Source organism: Leucoraja erinacea, chromosome 2 (genome assembly GCF_028641065.1).
Source record: "Leucoraja erinacea ecotype New England chromosome 2, Leri_hhj_1, whole genome shotgun sequence".
Classification (NCBI taxonomy): domain Eukaryota; kingdom Metazoa; phylum Chordata; class Chondrichthyes; order Rajiformes; family Rajidae; genus Leucoraja; species Leucoraja erinaceus.
In genome coordinates, this window is record NC_073378.1 from 101,486,052 (window position 1) to 101,506,309 (window position 20,258).

Here is a 20,258-nt window from a genome sequence, read left to right on the forward strand (position 1 = left end):
AAACATCCTCCATTTTTGGAAGGCATATTGCCAAGTACCTATATGAAATGGTTATGTTTTTTTATAACTTTCAGATATCTGTTTTTTCTCTTCTTTTAATAAAGTATGTTGGCTTGGATGCTTTAATTTATTGAAAGCTATGATTTACATGCATAAAGCAGAAAAGGTAGTGAATGTTCACATAATGCAATACAGATTTCCCAGATGTTTTCAACAAGTTTACTATGCATACAAATTAATAGAAACGATCAAATCAAACAAAGCAATTTTTATAATCCTTCCTTTAATGATGTTATTGCTAAAATTGAACGGATGTTGAAACAACCAAAATCAAGCATATCTATATTTTACAGTAGTTTTCCTCCAAATTAACTGCTCCATTTGGATGAACTACCTTTGCCAAATTACAACTTTCAAAGCTGATGTTTATATATAAATATATATGTCGATCTATAGCAGCATCACATCATTCAAAACAGTGGGCAACCTGTTGAGTTCTCTACTACAGAAGAGGTTAAATCACTGAATATATTTTGGGAAGGTTTCAGGACCAAAGTTGCATCAACTGTAAAGAGACAGCAGACAAAGATATTGAGATGAACAATTAGCCATGGTCATAAAGAATGGTAGATAAGAATGAGTCAAAGGGGAGAATGGCACACATCTGCACCTATTTTCAATTATAAAACATACAAGGATAGTGTTCAATCTACTAAAAGAGGAAATAAGTAAGCAAATAACAGCTGTCAATGTGCTTTGGGCAGTACAACACAATTTACTCACTAGAACTCTTACCCAGATGTTCACTGGTCTCATCTCAAAAGACAATCTTGTAATACGAACAGAATCTTGGGACACTTTCTTACTTTACCTACTTATATTTCTCAAATCTGACTACTCTAAAGGAATAGATCTTTGAGAAACTTGTTGAGCATCCTTCTGAAGAACTAGAGAATGCACTACTTCAATGTGCATTTATTGTCAAAAGCCTTATGTACAGCTCTCAACTTAATCATCATTATAAACTAGACTGTCACACAGGAGGCTTGGTCCCCCATTGCAATATTCCACCACTCACTCATAGCCCCCAACTGCTCAGGCACAGATCATTTCCCCTCATCCCTAGCACTCTCTCCCCCTCCTCTTCACCCTCCCTCTTCTTTCCCCTCTCCTCCTCCCCTCCCCCAACCATTCCCTCACCTCTCCCCCTACCCTCAGTCACTCCCTCCCTCCATAACTCCTTTCCCCTCCATATCCCCTCCTATCCCCCACTCCTCACCTCCCCTATCCCCCCCACTATCCCTCCTCACCTCCCCACTACTCTCCTCTCCCACTGTACCCCACTCCCTACCTCCTCCCCTCCTCTCCCTCTATTCCCTTTCCTCCCTCCCTCTTCTTTTCCCTCTCCTCTTACCCTCTCCCAATTCCTTCCTCACCTCTCCTTTCCCCCCACCCTCAGTCGCTCACTCCCTCCCTCCATCCATCCCTCCCCCCCCTACTTCCCTCCTCTAGCTTCCCCACTCTCCCTCCTCAGGATCTCGAGGTTGCCGCTTCTTGCGTGCCGCGGAGAAGCATCAGCCGTCGGTGCGGTTCCTCGGCTCGGCCCGGAAGCACCAGCAGCTACGGCCATTATCGTGTGTGGGCGGGAGCGGGGATGTTGGGGGGGGATGGAGAGCTTGGAGAAAAGACAGAGGAAGAGCCATGGGGGAGAGGAGGGTATCACGGGGGAGGGGGGCAGGAGGCAGCGAGGGGGACCAGAGGGGAAGGGGCTGGAGCTGTGGGGTGTTGTGATGGTGGCGCGTTTGGGACTCACAGCGAGCGCTGGACGTTTTCCACCGCCAGGGTCAGATTATCCGCTTTCCATTTGGCGACATCTCCAGTGCAAGGTCGCTTCCGGACACTCCGAAAATGGTGTCCAGTTGGAGACTTCCGTCGGCCACCCACAGCATCCCTCAGCTCCAGTAAAGACGCGATGGCACAGGAAGGGGCAGACCGTCCTGCGGAGTGACAGAAGAGACCAATCCGCGCGACGCTGACTGGCAGGAGCGATCGATCTGCGCACATGCGTTTTTAAAAGATTTTTAAACCTCGCTAACTTTTACAATATACCACCGATCAGAACAAAACTTGTTGTACCCGCAGCACAGAACGGTGAGTGAGCTGGCAAAAAATCATAGCGCTATCGCGTACCGTTTTTGTGTAAATAGAAAAAACGCGCAAACCGGAAGAGCACAAGATCAGAGTTTTAGTTATGTATAGACGCACATTCCTAGTTCCCTCACACCCTTCTCTACATCAATCAACTGTAGTCTTTAAGATCTTCAAATTCTCTCTCTCTCAGGATCAGTCTCCTAAGAAGACATGCGGATAAAGGAGGAATTTTCATCAGCTTATTTAAATATCCTATGGTGTTTCTCCATCCGAACACCCAAGTAACATGGAGCATGTACTGCAGTCAGGAATGGCTAGATTTTAATACAAAGACTCGCAAGTCCCAGGATTAGCAGGCACGTTTGGAAAATTGTGCCAATGATCAACATAATAGTTATTCGGGTGAGGCACTTTTCAAGTGTGCTTTCTTTGCATAGGCGGATCAACCTATGCAAAGACTATAGAAATGGGCACAGGCAAGGGATGGAGGGTCTGGGCAAAATGCCAGAGCAGGTGTATGATGACTATGGCAGTGAACCTTAAAAAAAGTCAAGTGTACAATGTGGAAGCAATGTCGATATATAATATCAGAACCAGCATTCAACATCTAATTCCTGATATAATGCCAGAAGTTTAAACAAATCAAATCAAATCATCTATTCTGTATTTCTTTCTCAGGGAACATGGAAGGCAATCTCATACCCTCCAAGATAATGAATAGGATACCACTTGGAAAATATTCTATACATTCTTCACAATATGCTGCCTGGTTATTGGTATAAAATGGACACAATGTGCATGAATTTGCAATAAACTTACATTATACAGAATTGACCTTTAACATGAGAAGGGAAGAACAAACAATGGGGGAGTAGCCTACATGATCCATATGAGAAGGCAAAAATGAATTGGAAGGTGTCTCTTTCAGTCATTTGCCATGCCATCCTTTTAGAGCAGCAATCAACTGCAATACTCTTCATCCTTTATTATTTTCATGTGAAGAAATCATTCAACTTTATTTGCGTCACGTCTTCCTTTTCTCCAGGTTTGTCGTTGTAAGAGGGAATGGTACAGAAAGAGATGGGCAGCATACATCAGGAGCAACATGAGAAAGGAAATAATTTATTTCATGTTGACAATGAAAGCAGCCAGGAAGCAGCAGGAATCTGATCATACAAGGAGAATATGGCTCAGGATTCCAACCCACATTTCTACTTATGAGCATCTAAGCCCCCTCCTTAAAGATACAACGCAAGATAATTAATGCACTACTGCCTTCCCATGCATAATCACCAGTGGTTTCAAAAAAGACAAGAGTATTTGATCCATGGTGATGAGCAGAAGGGAATCAAAAGGAGGTGAGAATGTGCCAGCTTACACTCATGACTAAACCCTGAAAAAATGTTTTGAGCACCTGTATATTGACATTGAGTCCAGTCTCCAAAGATATGTGGTGAGATAAGTTCATTTTATTTCTTTGTGGCAATCACTTATGCAACTGTTTCACTACAATCTACCAGTCATTAATCCCACAAACCACTGAGTCCAGAGTCGCTACCTTGCCGCTTAATCAAACACTTGTCATCGTATCTGAGCCTGACTGTAACCAAGTCATTTGCACACAAAAGTGTGCACACCATTTTTCATGTATCAGTTTCCTATATTACTGATTTTCCAAACAGAAACCAACTAATCAATTGACAAATAAAAGTTTCCATCTACCTGGATAATTGCATGTGTCAGCTGTCTGTTCCATACCCACAGTGCTGATTGACTTCAGATCAGGTGACTGACTTGGCCACTCAAGAAATGACAATTATTCAGTTTTGAAAAACTCCTTTGTTGCTTTAGCAGTATGTTTGGGATCATTGTCTTGCTGTAGAATGTACCGCCGGCCAATGAGTTTTGAGTCATTTGTTTGAACATGAGCAAATAAGATGTGTCTATATACTTCAGAATTCATTATGTTACTAACATCAGCAGTTGTATCATCAATGAAGATAAGTGAGCCAGTACCCTCAGCAGCCATACATGCCCAGGCTATAAGACCCCCACCACCGTGTTTCACAGATGAGGTGGTATGCTTTGGATCTTGGGCAGTTCCTTCTCTCCTCCATACTTTACTCATGCCATCACTCTGATATAAGTTACTCTTCGTCTCATCTGTCCACAAGACCTTTTTCTAGAACTGTGGTTGCTCTTTTAAGTAATTCTTGGCAAACTGTAACCTGGCCATCCTATTTTTGCAGCTAACCAGTGGATTGCATCTTGCAGTGTAGCCTCTGTATTTCAGTTCATGAAATATTCTGTGGAAGGTGGTTATTGACAAATCCACACCTGACTCTTGAAGGGTGTTTCTGATCTGTCGGGCAGGTGTTTGGGGACTTTTCATTATTATAGAGAGAATTATTGTCATCAGCTTGGGGGGGGGGGGGGGGGGGGGGGGGTCTTCCTTTGCGACTAGTAAGCTCACCAGTGCTCTCTTTCTTAATGGTCCAAACAGTTGATTTTGGTAAGCCTAAGGTTTGGCTGATGTCTCTACCAGTTTTATTCTTGTTTCTCAGTCTAATAATGGCTTTTTTGACTTTCATTGGCACAACTTTGGTCCTCATGTTGATAAACTGCAATAAAAGTTTCCAAAGGTGATGGTAAGACAGGAGGAAAAACTAAGTGCTGAGAGACTATGTATAAACACAGCTGCAATTTCTACATGATGAAACCAAAATGTATAAAAATACCTTTTAATAAAAATGGACAATGTGCACTTTAACCACATGTGATTTTTTTCTATTACAAATGTCAAATTGTGGAGTAGAGGCAAATAAATAAATGATGGGTCTTAGTCCCAAACATTATGGAGGGCACTGGACATCATGCACAGTAGGACCTAGGGAGTATTGTGGAACCAAGGGATCTTTGTGCACATCTTCAAAGATTCCTGAAGTCGGCAGCATAGACAGATTGGTTAATGAAGGTGGCACGTGGGATTCATTCCTTCATTAACATAGGTACAACACCAAGCACATTGCCCTCCATAAGGTTTGGGACAAAGATCCGTCATTTATTTATTCGCCTCTGTACTCCACACTTTGAGATTTGTAATAGAAAAAAAAATCACATGTGGTTAAAGTGCACATTGTAGAATTTTAATAAAGGCCATTTTTATACATTTTGGTTTCACCATGTAGAAATGACTGTAGTGTTTATGCACAGTTCCCCCCCATTTCAGGGCACCACAATGTTTAGGACAGCAATGTCATCTAAATGAAAGCAGTCCACCTAGTTTTTTGTATTTTGGTGCATATCCTTTGCATGCAATGGCTGCTTGAAGTCTGCGATTCATGGACATCACCAGTTGCTGGGCGTATTCTCTGGTGATGCTCTGCCAGGCCTGTATTGCAGCCATCTTTAGCTAATGCTTGTTTTGGGGGATAGTCAATAGACAATAGGCAATAGGTGCAGGAGTACGCCATTCGGCCCTTCCAGCCAGCACCGCCATTCATTGTGATCATGGCAGATCATTCACAATCCATCCACAATCAGTATTCCGTTCCTGCCTTCTCCCCATATCCCTTGACTTTAAGAGCTCTAACTCTCTCTTGAAAGCATCCAGAGAATTGGCCTCCACTGCCTTTTGAGGCAGAATTCCACAGATTCACAGTGTTTAAGAGGGAACTGCAGATGCTGGAGAATCGAAGGTTACACAAAAAAGCTGGAGAAACTCAGCGGGTGCAGCAGCATCTACGGAGCGAAGGAAATAGGCAACGTTTCGGGCCGAAACCCTTCTTCAGTCTGAAGAAGGGTTTCGGCCCGAAACGTTGCCTATTTCCTTCGCTCCGTAGATGCTGCTGCACCCGCTGAGTTTCTCCAGCTTTTTTGTGTAACCTCCACAGATTCACAACTCACTGGGTGTAAAAGTGTTCCTCATCGTTCTAAATGGCCTACCCCTTATTCTGAAACTGTGGCTCCTGGTTCTGGGCTCCCCAACATCGGGAACATGTTTCCTGCCTCTACTGTGTCCAATCCCTTAATAATCTTATTTGTTTCAATAAGGTCCCCACTCATCCTACAAGCCCAGTTGGTCCAATCTCTCAACATATGACAGTCCTGCCATCCCGGGAATTAACCATGTGAACCTACGCTGCACTCCCTCAATAGCAAGAATGTCCTTCCTCAGATTTGGAGACCAAAACTTCACACACTACTCCAGGTGTACTCTTTGCTCCTATACTCAACTCCTCTTGTTATGAAGGTACTCCTTGACAATTAGCTTCTGACTGGGAACAAATTACCACAATTCCCATTTGGTCATATAATCTCCTTACAAAACACCAGGAACACCATAGCCCCATAGACTGAAAATGCTGGAGTAACTCAGCGGGACAGGCAGCATCTCTAGAGTGAAGGAACGGTTGACGTTTCGGCTCGAGACCCTTCTTCAGACCCGGCACGTTACCCATTCCTTCAAATACTGCTCACAATCGTTTGCATAAAACGAGTTGCAATGTATTGATGTTATGTACAAAAAGCTGCAGTAACTCAGCGGGCCAGGCAGCATTTCTCCTTCAGTTTTCAGTCTTTCAGCATATAAAAGGTATGCTCAATTGGGTTCAGATCGGGTGATTGACTTGGCCATTTAAGGATTGATCATTTGATTGCTTTGAAAAATTCCTTTGTTGCGTTAGAAGTATATTGGAGTGACCGTAATAAATATATTGTATGTTGGAGAGACTTTAATTAATTTTGACAGGAAATCTAGCGGGGGGGGAGGGATGGGGGTTGAGTGTGCCTTTTAAGGCAAGGCTCTTTGCAATAGCAGCAACTCACTAATAATCTACTCATCAGTGCCAAGTGTGTCTCTTGACAACATGGCTCCAGGTCACATTAGAGCCTTAAATGCAGATATGGAGATGGAATCAGTGTTCCAAAGATGAGGTGAAAGTGACTGGGTTTGATATCAAGGCAGTAGTTAACAAAGTGTAGCAGCAGAGGGATTCCCTTGATTCACACTGGTCGGTGTTGAGACCACACTTGGAAGTACTATGTGTAGTCTGGACGCCCAGCTACTGGAAGGACGTCATTAATTTGAAAAGAGAACAGAAGAGATTCAACAGGATGTTGACTGGATTTAAAATATAGGAATAGGTTGGATAGGCTGGGACTTTTTTCTTTGGAGCGCATGAAGCCGAGGGGTGACTTTATTGTGGTGTACATCAGGGCTCTCGCTTAACTTTTTTTCCCTGTTGCCAGGCGGGCAACCTTGGCAGCTTTTTAGGTTGCCAAATGGCAGTTTAGGTGGTCATTTAAATGGCTTGCATGACGCGCGTGATAATGTGCTCGGACGAAGTGCGTAGTTACCAGTCGGAATTATACTCAATGAAGCATTCACATATTATTTCTGCTTCAAATAAAGTCATAAACTAGACATATTCACCAATCAAGCCATAATATATCCCACAATGACATGCAGCAAAATTATAAGACAGTATCTCAACTCTTTTTACACATTGCAATTAATGCAATTTCTATTAGTTCTTTCCACTTCCAAACAAAAATGTGGTTGGATTATACAGCGTATGATCAACCTGTGTCAATAAATCCTGGACCATGGTAACATATATGCTTACGTATAGTTGTGAATGTTGCTCATTAAATAACTACAGTACTGATACTCCATATTAAGAGCTTTGATTTGCCGTTTGTAAGCAGCGGCCGCTATCAGGAGGAGGAGATGGAGCCGCTGTTCGGGGCCCGTCATTCGCTCCGACCCTTCCTCACCCGGCACCTAGTATCTTTCCCAAGCATTACAGCCGTCACCGTCAACACAAAACGTCGCGTTCCTTTTCTCCAGAGATGCTGCCTGACCCGCAGAGATACTCCAGTTTTTTGTGTCTATCTTCGGTACAAACCAGTATCTGTTTGCCAAGCCGGGCAAAATGACTCGGTGTTTAGGTTGTCCGGCGGCGCTTTGAGTGGTCAGTGGCACCCAGGCAACCGTTAATTTCAAGCCCTGTGTACATGATCATGAGGATTGTGGATAAAATGAACCTTGACACTTTTTCTCCCCACGGCAGAGGATTCTGAAACTCGAGGGCATGGGCTTAAGGTGAGAGGCGAGCGATTTATAAGAGACCTAAATGCATCCTTTTCACTCAGAGGGTGATCAGTATCCAGAATGCACCGGCAGAGGAAGTTATAGAAGCAGATACAATTATGACTTTTAAAAAACATTTTGACATATATATATGCACTGGAAGAGATTAGAGGGATTATAGCCAACTATAGTCAAATAGGACTAGTCCTATATGCCAACTTGGTCAGCATGAACAAAGTGGGCTGAAATTATCTCTCAGCCTAAGATTGCATAAGTTCTTAAAGTCTGATTCCTATACCCAAACATCGACAGCTGCTTCATCAATTACAACTTCCATGATAAATTCAATATGAGAATTGCCAAGTAATGATTGGGTTTTCTTTAGCTCTATTAACAATATCTCAGACAATGAAGTAATCCCTGGATACATTTCAGCCTGTTCTCTTGAGTTATAAATGTTTTCATTGTACATATGGCTAGATAATGTTTAAGAATCTAACCATTATCCTTGATATTGATGAAATATGATCTGTAGGCCATCAATGATCAGAAATATAACTAATGCAATGTATGAATTTTAAAAGATGTAAAATTCACATTTAATTTTGCATATTTTACAGAATTAAATAAAAACTGAGAGAAGCCACATAACATCACAAACTGTTTAATCAGAATAATAACTTGTTCTTTATTCCCAAATCTCTTCTAACCCAAACAAGGCACAAATCAGGAGTAAGAAAGGGTAATCCCCACCACAAGGAGATTGCAGCTCCCATATTCAAGGAGCTCAAAACCAACGAGAACAAAACAGGCTGCTTGATTCGCATTGCAATGAACACGTTACACTTCCACTCATCCACCAGTGTTCTGTTTGCAATCTACAAAATAATAGCACTGACAAAATCTGTGACCTCCACCCACCAGATGCAGGCAACAGACAGGAAACTTCAACATCTCCAGAGCGCCTCTCACTGAGTGGGGCTTGTATCATTTTTGGTTTTATTGTGCAAAGTCATTGAATTCCTTACATAATGTTTGGGACAAAGACTCATCATTTATTTATTTGCCTCTGTACTCCACAATTTGAGATTAGTAATAGAAAAAAAAAATCACATGTGGTTAAAGTATACATTGTAGGATTTTAATAAAGGCCATTTTAATACATTTTTGTTTCACCATGTAGAAATTACAGGTCCCCCCATTTCAGGGCACCATAATGTTTGGGACACAACAATGTCATGTAAATGAAAGTAGTCATTAGTTTAGTATTTTGTTGCATATCCTTTGCATGTAATGACTGCTTGAAGTCTGCGATTCATGGAAATCACCAGTTGCTGGGTGTCTCCTCTGGTGATGCTCTGGCAGACCTGTATTGCAGCCATCTTCAGCTTATGCTTGTTTTGGGGGCTAGTTTCCTTCCGTTTTCTCTTCAGCATATAAAAGGCATACTCAATTGGGTTCAGATCGGGTGAATCACTTGGCCACTGAAGAATTGCCCTTTGTTGCTTTGGCAGTATTGTCTTGCCGTATAATGAACCGCCGGCCAATGAGTTTTGAGGCATTTGTTTGAACTTCAGCAGATAGGATGTGTCTATACATTTCAGAATTCATTATGCTACTACCATCAGCAGTTGTATTATCAATGAGGATAAGTGAGCCAGTACCTTCAGCAGCCATACCTGCCCAGGCCATAACACCCCCACCACTGTGTATCACAGATTAGGTAGTATGCTTTGGATCTTGGGCAGTTCCTTCTCTACTCTATACTTTGCTCTTGCCATCACTCTGATATAAGTTAATCTTTGTCTCATCTGTCCACAAGACCTTTTTCCAGAACTGTGGTTGCTCTTTTAAGTAATTCTTGACAAATTGTAACCTGGCCATCCTATTTTTGCAGCTAACCAGTGGTTTGCATCTTGCAGTGTAGCCTCTGTATTTCTGTTCATGAAGTCTACTGCTTGACAAAGTTATTGACAAATCCACACCTGACTCCTGAAGAGTGTTTCTGATCTGTCAGGCAGGTATTTGGAGATTTTTCTTTATTATAGAGAAAATTCTAGTGTCATCAGCTGTAGAGGTCTTCCTTGGCCTGCCAGTCCCTTTGCGATTAGTGCTCTCATTCTTCTTAATTATGTTCCAAACAGTTGATTTTGGTAAGCCTTAGGTTTGGCTGATGTCTCTGACAGTTTTATTCTTGTTTCTCAGTCTAATAATGGCTTTTTTGACTTTCATTGGCACAACTTTGGTCCTCACGTTGATAAACTGCAATAAAAGTTTCCAAAGGTGATGGAAAGACTGGAGGAAAGACTAGGTGCTGAGACCACTCTAATACCTGCATTAAGGAGACATTTAAAAACACCTGAGCAATTACAAATACCTGTGAAGCCATGTGTCCCAAACATTATGGTGCCCTGAAATGGGGAGACTATGTATAAACACAGCTGTATTTTCTACATGGTGAAATCAAATGTATAAAAATACCCTTTAATAACATCTGACAACGTGCACTTTAACTACATATGATTTTTTCTATTACAAATCTCAAATTGTGGAATACAGAAACTCGACCCGAAACGTCACCTCTTCCTTCTATCCAGCGATACTGCCAGTGCTGCTGAGTTACTCCAGCATTTTGTGTCTGACAATGTTTTAGTATTTCCAGCATGAGCTACTTTTCTTTCAGATTTCCAGGATCTACTGTACTTTGCTTTCTTTGAGACAAAATCAACCTGGCTTGGCAACTAACCTGATGGATGTATTATGAGAGATGTAAACTGCACATTTATCTGCACCGAATGAAGTAAAAACTGGGACACATGCATGAAGTAAGGTTGAAAGGAAATATTTCAAAAGGAAACTAAAAAAAGTTTTCCCCCATTGGATTACATACAATTTGTTTTAAGATTCAGAAGTTATTCAGCAATTATATCTTTGTGCACTTAAAACAATGATTCCACCACATTCAACAAGGCACAACAATTTTACTGATCTTTATACCAATAGTGTGAAATAGCTGTAGTTCTCAAACTCCATCAAATGCTTAGAGTACAGCAACCTATAATGTACAGAAGCAGGGTTTTGCTGACAGAGACGTTCATGTTTAACAGCATGTGTAAACTGAGGAAATTAAGTTTTGAAGTAATTACATTAAATAGTGGCAATGTCATTGCCATTGCAAACAATTTGCCATCTGGCCATTGCAAAACATCTATCATAATGTCTAGCATTTTAAAAATACAGTAAAACTATCGAGGAAGAGGGGATTAAATTACCATATTTTTGCTCATGATCTTCTTTGGTTCAATCACAATATCCAATGGAGTGAATTTCACAGGCTCCTTAATCTGCCTCCTTGATCTCTTGGTCCCATCTGGTAAAGTTTCCATGGTGATGTCTGCCTCCAAGTCACTACTCCCTGCTTGGTCACATTCTGAGCATTGCCTGGAGGATAGAACAGAGCTTCAGCAGAGTGAGATAAAGAGAAAAAAAGTACAATTACATTACCCTTTTCTGCATGAAGTTATAACATTTCACTAGAACGCTCTCCAGATTTCAATATTGCTATCCACTGTGTTTTTCGCTGATAGCAATTGGGTTCCTTCCAAATATTTACTCAATACTGCAGTAAACTTGACAACCACAATGTGTGACCAAGTCACAGCTAGCAATAACTTTAATTCCTATTTTACGGTGTTTTGGCCTGATCTTAAGTTACAGAAAAAGATTGGAATGGGTGGTGCTTTTTTCGTTGGAGCATAGGAGGGTGAAGGGTGATCTTATTGAGGTGTACGAGATCATGAGGGGCATGAAAAAAGTGAACGCTCACAGACCTTTTACAATAGAAGATTCTAAAACTAGTGGGCATTGGGTTAAAGTGGAAAGGAAGAGATTTTAGACGGACCTAAAGGGCAACATTTTCACTCTGAGTGTTGTCCCTATTGGGAATAACATGATTCCCTGAGTTTCCTGACAAAGAAAACATGCTTCATATCTACCTGAAATGAGAAGCATTATATTTTCTGCAAACTGGTCAATTGCTTTTCACACAGAAGTGAAGTACAAGTACACAAAAATTCATCCTATGAATCAGAACAAAATGAGCTACATAAAAGACTAAACAATGAGACACTTCTTACCCTTGAGGATTTTTAACAGGGATATAAATTGCACATGTTCAAATAGGTCATGGCCCATGACAAATCCAATCATGCTTAGCATATAAATATATTTTAAAATCTCATGAACCACAAAGGAAAGGGCATGGAATTAAACTCCACCCTCCCAACAACATTTAGACTTTGGTACATTAAGGCTCAAAAGAATTCATAAAAGCATGACAAAGGTGAGACAGAACAATCAATACAACTCAATTTCTCTGCAATGATCTTATCTTGCAGAGTGTGTTCAGACTAATTAAAAGTGATGCACAAGTATGTGATCTGGAGCACAGCTCAAGCCTGCATTCACAGAAAGGACAGCTGCCAGTTCTGCAAAATAAAATGTGTATTCATCTTGGGCACACTTTCACTAGCATGCTAAGATTTAATTTATTGCCAAATATATGGATATTTATTGTTATTTGTGGATCATATACAGTGGCTTGCAAAAGTTTTCATACCCCTTGAACTTTTCCACATTTTGTCACGTTACACCCACAAATGTAAATGTATTTTATTGGGATTTTATGTGATAGACCAACACAAAGTGGCGCATAATTGTGAAGTGGAAGGAAAATGATACATGGTTTTCAAATTTTTTTACAAATAAAAAACTGAAAAGTGTGGCGTGCAAAAGTATTCAGCCCCCTTTACTCTGATACCCCTAAATAAAATCCAGTGCAACCAATTGCCTTCAGAAGTCACCTAATTAGTAAATAGAGTCCACGTGTGTAATCTAATCTCAGTATAAATACAACTGTTCTGTGAAGGCCTCAGAGGTTTGTTAGAGAACATTAGTGAACAAACAGCATCATGAAGCCCAAGGAACACACCAGACAGGTCAGGGATAAAGTTGTGGAGAAGTTTAAAGCAGGGTTAGGTTATAAAAAAATATCCCAAGCTTTGAACATCTCATGGAGCACTGTTCAATCCATCATCCGAAAATGGAAAGAGTATGGCACAACTGCAAACATACCAAGACATGGCCGTCCACCTAAACTGACAGGCCGGGCAAGGAGAGCATTGATCAGAGAAGCAGGCCATGGTAACTCTGGAGGAGCTGCAGAGATCCACAGCTCAGGTGGGAGAATCTGTCCACAGGACAACTATTAGTCGTGCACTCCACAAATCGGGCCTTTATGAAAGAGTGGCAAGAAGAAAGCCATTGTTAAAAAAAGGCCATAAGAAGTCCCGTTTGAAGTTTGCCACAAGCCATATGGGGGACACAGCAAACATGTAGAGGAAGGTGCTCTGGTCAGATGAGACCAAGATTGAAGTTTTTGGCCTAAATGCAAAAACGCTATGTGTGGTGGAAAACTAACACTGCACATCACTCTGAACACACCATCCCCACTGTGAAACATGGTGGTGGCAGCATCATGCTGTGGGGATGCTTTTCTTCAGTAGGGATAGGGAAGCTGGTCAGATGGGAAGATGGATGGAGCCAAATACAGGGCAATCTTGGAAGAGGTTAAAGGGGTTATGTTTCTCAAACATCTAATCTATATTACATGTGATCAGTTTGACTGTGATCAAAATAATTCCTGACATTAGACATCTTATAAAATAATTTGCTATGTGAGAGCAAATGTAAAAAAAGGACCGAAACTTCATACGTCAATTCATTTCGATACTTTTACATCCTGCTTAGAAAGTCTCAAAGCACTTGACAATTAAGTACCTTTGCAGTACAGTAACATATGAAACATAAAACCAACTTGTGTACAGCAAGGTCTCACCAACAGTAATAAATTATTGACGATTAAATTCATTCTAATATTGCTCAGAGATTGATTTTGCCCAAGAAACTAGGAATAACTCTCACGTGCCATGGGATCATGTGACCATAACTTCACATGCCATGGGATCATGCCATGTGGCCATCGGAGAGGGCTGACTGGGTACCTCATTTGAAAGTTACTACCTCTGGTAGTGAGCATTTAGGAAATGCTGAACATGCTTAAATCTGCATCTATGATATTAAAGTGAAAGTGCAACTAATGGAGCTATAATTGGCACCAAAAACATACAAACTAATTGAACATCGCTCCAACAAAAACAAACCGTGACATATCCTATTCCATACATTATTTGATTATTTCTCAAACAATAGACTTTTAGGACCAAATTTCCTCCTCAAAAAACTCTAGATATATATTAAAAAAAAACACTGGAATAACTGAGTGGGTCAGGCAGCATCTCTGGAGAAAAAACCGGTGATGTTTCGGGTCAGACCCTTCTTCTGACTGATTGTGGGGGGAAGGAAGAGGAGAAAGCTGGAGAGGATGGGCGGTACAAAGGTTGGCAGGTAAAAGTGGATAGAGGTGGGGGAGCGGTTGAGACAGATAGTTGGGCAAGGCCAGAGATGAAAAGACAGAAGGTGTGAAAAAAAAAAGGATTGAAGAGTTGTGAATTGCAAAACTAGAGGATGGAACATTAGGTGGAAGAAAAGCAAGAGGTGGAGAAATTGGTGTGAATCCAGGAGGGGTGGGAGAAGAAGGGAGTTTGTAGTTACCTAAAATTGCTGAATTCAATATTCATACCGCTGGGTTGCAAGTTATCAAAGCAGAATTTGAGGTGCAGTTCCACCAGTTTGCATGTGGCATCACTCTGGTAATGGAGGAGGCTCTGGACAGAAGGGTCAGTATGAGAATGGGGAGTTAAAACAGTTAACAACTGGGGGATCTAGTAGGCCTTGGCAGACCGAGTGCAAATGTTCCATAAAACAAACGTTGAGTCTTCGCCTCATCTCGCCGATGTACAGGAGGCCATATCAGGAAAACCAAATGCAGTAGATGAGGTTAGTGGAGGTACACATGAAACTCTGGCTCACCTGGAAGGACTGCTAGGGTCCCTGGATGAAGGTGAGAGGGGTGGTATAGGGGTAGGTGTTACATCTCCTGCGGGTGCAGGGGAAAATACCTAGGGTGAGGGTGGTTTGGGAGGGAAGGGGTGAGTGAACCAAGGAGTTGCGGAGTGAGTGGGCTCTTCCATTGCCAGAGCGAGTCCACACCCATACAGCACCTCATATTCCACGTGGGGAGCTCACAACACAACAGTATGAACATTGAATTCTCCAATTTTTGGCATCTATAACCCCCCCCCAACCTGGACTCGCATCCATTTCTCCCTGGCTACTACAGCCTCAATTTGCCTTCAATCCTGTTGTCTCATACTTTTTGTCCTTTCCTCTCTGGCCTTTGTCGAACCATCTGCCTATCAAGAAAACCCCTTTATCTGCCAGGCTTTGCCCTGCCTTTCCTCTCTTCCAGCTACAAAATGAAAGTTGTAAAAAGGATTGTAACCAATTGCAACATTAAAATTGCAGCATATTTTCACTCTTTTGCATTAAAAACTCTACATACAATACAAACTCTCTGTATGCATAGTAAAGTGAAAAATTCTTACCAGTAACTATTTTTGGTCTTTTTGGGCATCCTGGTGAGGGGGGGATCTAAGCAGCCAAGATGATAATAGAGTTTGCAAGTGTCACATAGGACGAGGAGGTGCTGGTCATGATTCTTCTTGCAAATTCCACAACTGCAAAAAAATATTAATTCTATTTAATCGAGAATCAACCGACCAGAGCATAATACTGATATTCACTGTTGAATAAGTGATTATAAACCTACTGTAGTGGCTATTTGGCTTTATTGTGCGTCATTAATTATGGCATTTGCCTTTAAATTTTGCCAGCCTGTAATTATGTGGGTGGGATTTATTACGTAGTTGGTGGCATATTTGCTGCTGAGATTCTTGCGCAGAAGCTGTAATTTGTTAGTTTAGTTTTGGAGCTCAACATGGTAGGAAGGAATATCCTTTGACCATGTGGAGTTATGCTGAGATGAGGAATTTTCTAACGTTCAAAAGCGATATGCTGAAGTCTGACGAGGATTAGAGTATACGAGTCAGAGAAGGTTTGATGAATATCTTAGTTTTTCTTCAACAATAAACAAACTATTAATCAAAAGACTGTGTTATGAAGATTTATCTTTATAAAAGCTCTGATAGTCTTGTGAAGAGCTCACATGCGTAATACGATATTCTCCTAATACCATGCTGTCTCTTAAGTGACTAGAGATAATGGAGCGATCTCTTGAACGATATAATAATCTGCCACTATACCTACATTACAGCATGTGTGAATTAAGGCTGTTCAACTTTACAATCATCTGTTATAATCACACACACCAAACTTAAATTTCCTCCAGGATGACACCTAAATCAAAGGTTATACATATTCCCCACTAATCCTACAGCACAACAATGACGTGTGAAAACGCACACTTCCAGATTCAGGGACACTTTCTCCTCAAATGTTATCAAGCAACCAAATCATCCTTCCACAACTAGAGAGCGGCCCTGAACTAATATTTACCTCAGTGGTGACCCTTGGACTATCTTTGTTCGGACTTTGCTGGCTTTACCTTGCACTAAATGTTATTCCCTTAACATTTATCCATACACTGTATATGGCATGATTGTAATCATCTATGGCTTTCCGCTGACTGGTTAGCACGCAACAAAAGCTTCTCACTGTACCTCGGTACACTTGACAATAAACTATATTCAATCTGTGACAAATTTAGGAGAAATTTTATTCTTGAGCACAGAATACTTAACTGATTTATTTTCTTCAAACTAATGTAATTGATTTGATTTCTAAAAATAAACTCATACAAACCAAATACTGTAAAATTGAAAACTAAGGATTGTGTTACTCTATTACTGGGATGATTTACTTACAGTAGCTATATTTTCAGTTTGCTACTTAATGAAAAAGCTGTAATATAAGAGGTACGCATTCTTAAGCTATTTCAAAAGCAATAATAATTTAACTCTGGAATTAAGAAATAGAACCAGCATTAAGTCATTTGAGCTTGCTCTGTCATGACTGACCTTCTAACTCAACATAATTTTCCTACACTATTCATAGATTCCTTGATTTATTTAGCAGACTAAAATATAGCCATTGCTGTTTTGCACAAACTCAACAACTAGGTATCCACAGCACACTGGGATAGAGAATTCCAAAGATTCATCACCCTTGTGTGAAAAAAAAATATTTGCATATTTGTCCTAAATGACCTAACTTATTGAGACTGATTATGGACACCAAAAAGAAGAACTTTCCTGCGTCTTACTTATCAGGCCTAACATGAATTTTGTAAATTTCAATGACATTTCTTCTCATTCTTCCAAACTCGAATACAGGACTAGTCGACAATCTCTCCTTATTTGGCAAACACTTGAACTAGTTTAGTGAACTAGTTGCATGCATTCTGTGGCATGAGTATCTATTTTTAAAACTGTTCAGTCCCACCTGGGCCCGATACAATTACAAAAAATACATCTTTAATTCAATATTCAAGTGTTTTGTGATAAAGGCCAATGTACCATTTACCTTCCTATTGCTTGCTGCACCTTTAAGGGGACTTTCAGTGACTTGTGTACAAGAACATCAACATTACCTTATCTCTCCTATTAAAAATATCTGCTTTACTGTTTTGTAATTAAAGTAATAACTTAAAATTTTCCCCAAGTTATATTTCATTTGCCACACTTATGTCCTATCATTCAGCTGTCTATATCCATAGGAGGGCGAGGTTTAAGATGAGAAAAATACGTTTTAAAAGGGACTTGGGCAAAAGTTTAAAAAAAGAAAAACAGTGGTTGCTATGTGGAATTCGCTGGCGGAGGATGTAGTGAAATCAGGTGCAATCACTACATCGCACCTTTTAGACAGATACTTGAATAGGCAAAGCTACAGACCTGTTGCAGGCAAGTGGGATTAGTTATGATAAGCAAAATGGTTGTTATTATCATGGTGACCTGAAGGGTCTGCTTCTGTATACCACTCTGTGATGTTTACATCTTCCTTTGAATTCACACTCCAACCTGGTTTAGAATCAACAGCACACTTAACAAATATGATGTTTGGACCCCTCAGCCAGACTGTTCATAAAGAGTGTCAATGCCCTGGGCTCAAATACCAACCTGCTGTTCACAGTGTGCCAATCAGAGAAGATCAGTTTACTTCCATTCTTTATGTGCTGTCTGATAAGAATTCTAAATCTGTGTGCAAGAGTGAATAATCTGTCCCCACACATGCTGCTGAATGCATAAAACACTTTTTTGTTAGAAGTTTGATTTTATTTTTTAAACATTAACTGAACTTCAACTTTTTCAGATATGTTAACGACATAACTCACTCACAGCCAAGCACAATATCAAACACAATTTATCATTTAAAATAAATCATTAATATTGGCGCATCTAGTACTGATTTCCCATCTCTAGTTATGCTAGAGAAGGTGATAAGCTGCCTTGAACCATTTACCATGCACTTGGTGAAGAAACATCGCGAGTGCTATTACGCTGCATGCCTCATGTTCTTAATATGATATCGATGAAGGAATGATAATACGCGTCCACCTGCAGCTATTCTTATAGGTTTTAGAGGTCAAAGATTTTGGAGAATCGGACATTGTCATCTTGATAAATAGCTGCAGTGTAAATGTTACTAGCTTACTCTGCAACTATGTTGCATCAGCTCAAGTAAACTGCTTTGTCTTGGATGGGATGTAGATAGTTCCTGAAATGTCTTCAACTTCAATTTTATTAAGCCTCCTGGATGCCATATAAAGCCAAATGCTGTCTTCATATCAAGATCAATCAGTGCCATTGCACCCCTGGAATTCAGCTCTGTGTACATTTGCATCATACCATAAATTAGATCTGGACTTAGCACAACTAATCATCAATGAACGAATTTAAAAAAAAAAAAACAAGACTACTGGGGAAATTCAGCAGCAAAGGAACATCTGTGGAGGTAAAGGGAGGGTCAATGCCTCTGGTTGAGACCCTCCATCAGGATTTAGAATGCAGCAGGAAGATAACCAAACGAAGAATGGATAAGATAGGTATTCTGTGTAACCAGGTGAAGTACAAGGTGATGGGCACATGGAGTGATGATGGGGAGATGTAGAGACAAATACGATAAGTGGAACCAGATAAGGAATTGATGCTGCACAGATGGAACCAGATTGGGGGTGGGAGGATGGAGGAAGGGAAAATATGACGGGGAGTACTAAGGAGAAGCCAAAAAACCAAGAGGATAATTGTGGGGGTAGATGGGATCAGGTGAAGGATAGAAAATCTACATAACAGGGTGGGGTGGTGCAGGGAGGGAATGGAAAGGTGAATAAAAGAGAAGAAATCTAGATGGACCACTAAGGGTAGGAAATGAAGACAGGGAATATGTGTTACCTGAAATGGGTTCCTACTGGTTCACCTAGTTTCTCTCTCCATTTGTTCACGTTTTCCAGCACAGATCTGTTTCATTACCTGATTTAAAATTCCATGTCCAGCAAAGAGAGTCTCAAATTTACGTCTGTGGATCAATGGTGTAGCCCAGAGGCTTGGTCACCATGCAGATGTGTACTTATTTGTAATGGCAAGGATGTCAGGAAAAGGCAGAGATATTTCATTCACTCCACGCGTGTTACTAAAGATAGTTGCGAACCCCTTTGCACTCGCATGCGGAGGCTTCATCATTATTGAGAATTGAGTGAATGCCATTCATGCTCAATAGTACAAGGTAGGGCTGTAGGGCTTTGAACTGAACGACTATCCATTAGAATTATTATTCTGCTGCATGTACTGATTCTGGCATGCTCTACTGAATGCTCAGCATGATAAAACAGTGGAGGGAGTTGTATGCTAACCCAAGACGCTGTAACTTTTGTTGGAGTACAATTTTGTGTGTACTCATTAAGCCTTTCTGTGTCCCTTTCCAGGTTTTTTGGACCCTCCTCATAACTTGATTTCCCACCTATATTTCTGTAAATTACTAA

At 40.8% G+C, this 20,258-nt stretch overlaps 1 protein-coding gene across 2 annotated transcripts in view; it reads right to left on the reverse strand.

Moving 5' to 3' along the window:
* phf14 (PHD finger protein 14) overlaps positions 1-20,258 on the reverse strand; it is a 198,456-nt gene that overhangs the window by 93,304 nt on the left and 84,894 nt on the right. For both annotated transcript variants that reach the window (XM_055662012.1, XM_055662004.1), the window contains exons 13-14: positions 15,811-15,942; positions 11,518-11,686 (exon numbers count right to left, since the gene is read on the reverse strand). In XM_055662012.1, coding sequence (XP_055517987.1) covers positions 11,518-11,686; positions 15,811-15,942 — 301 coding nt within the window. The remainder of the gene's footprint in view (positions 1-11,517; positions 11,687-15,810; positions 15,943-20,258) is intronic.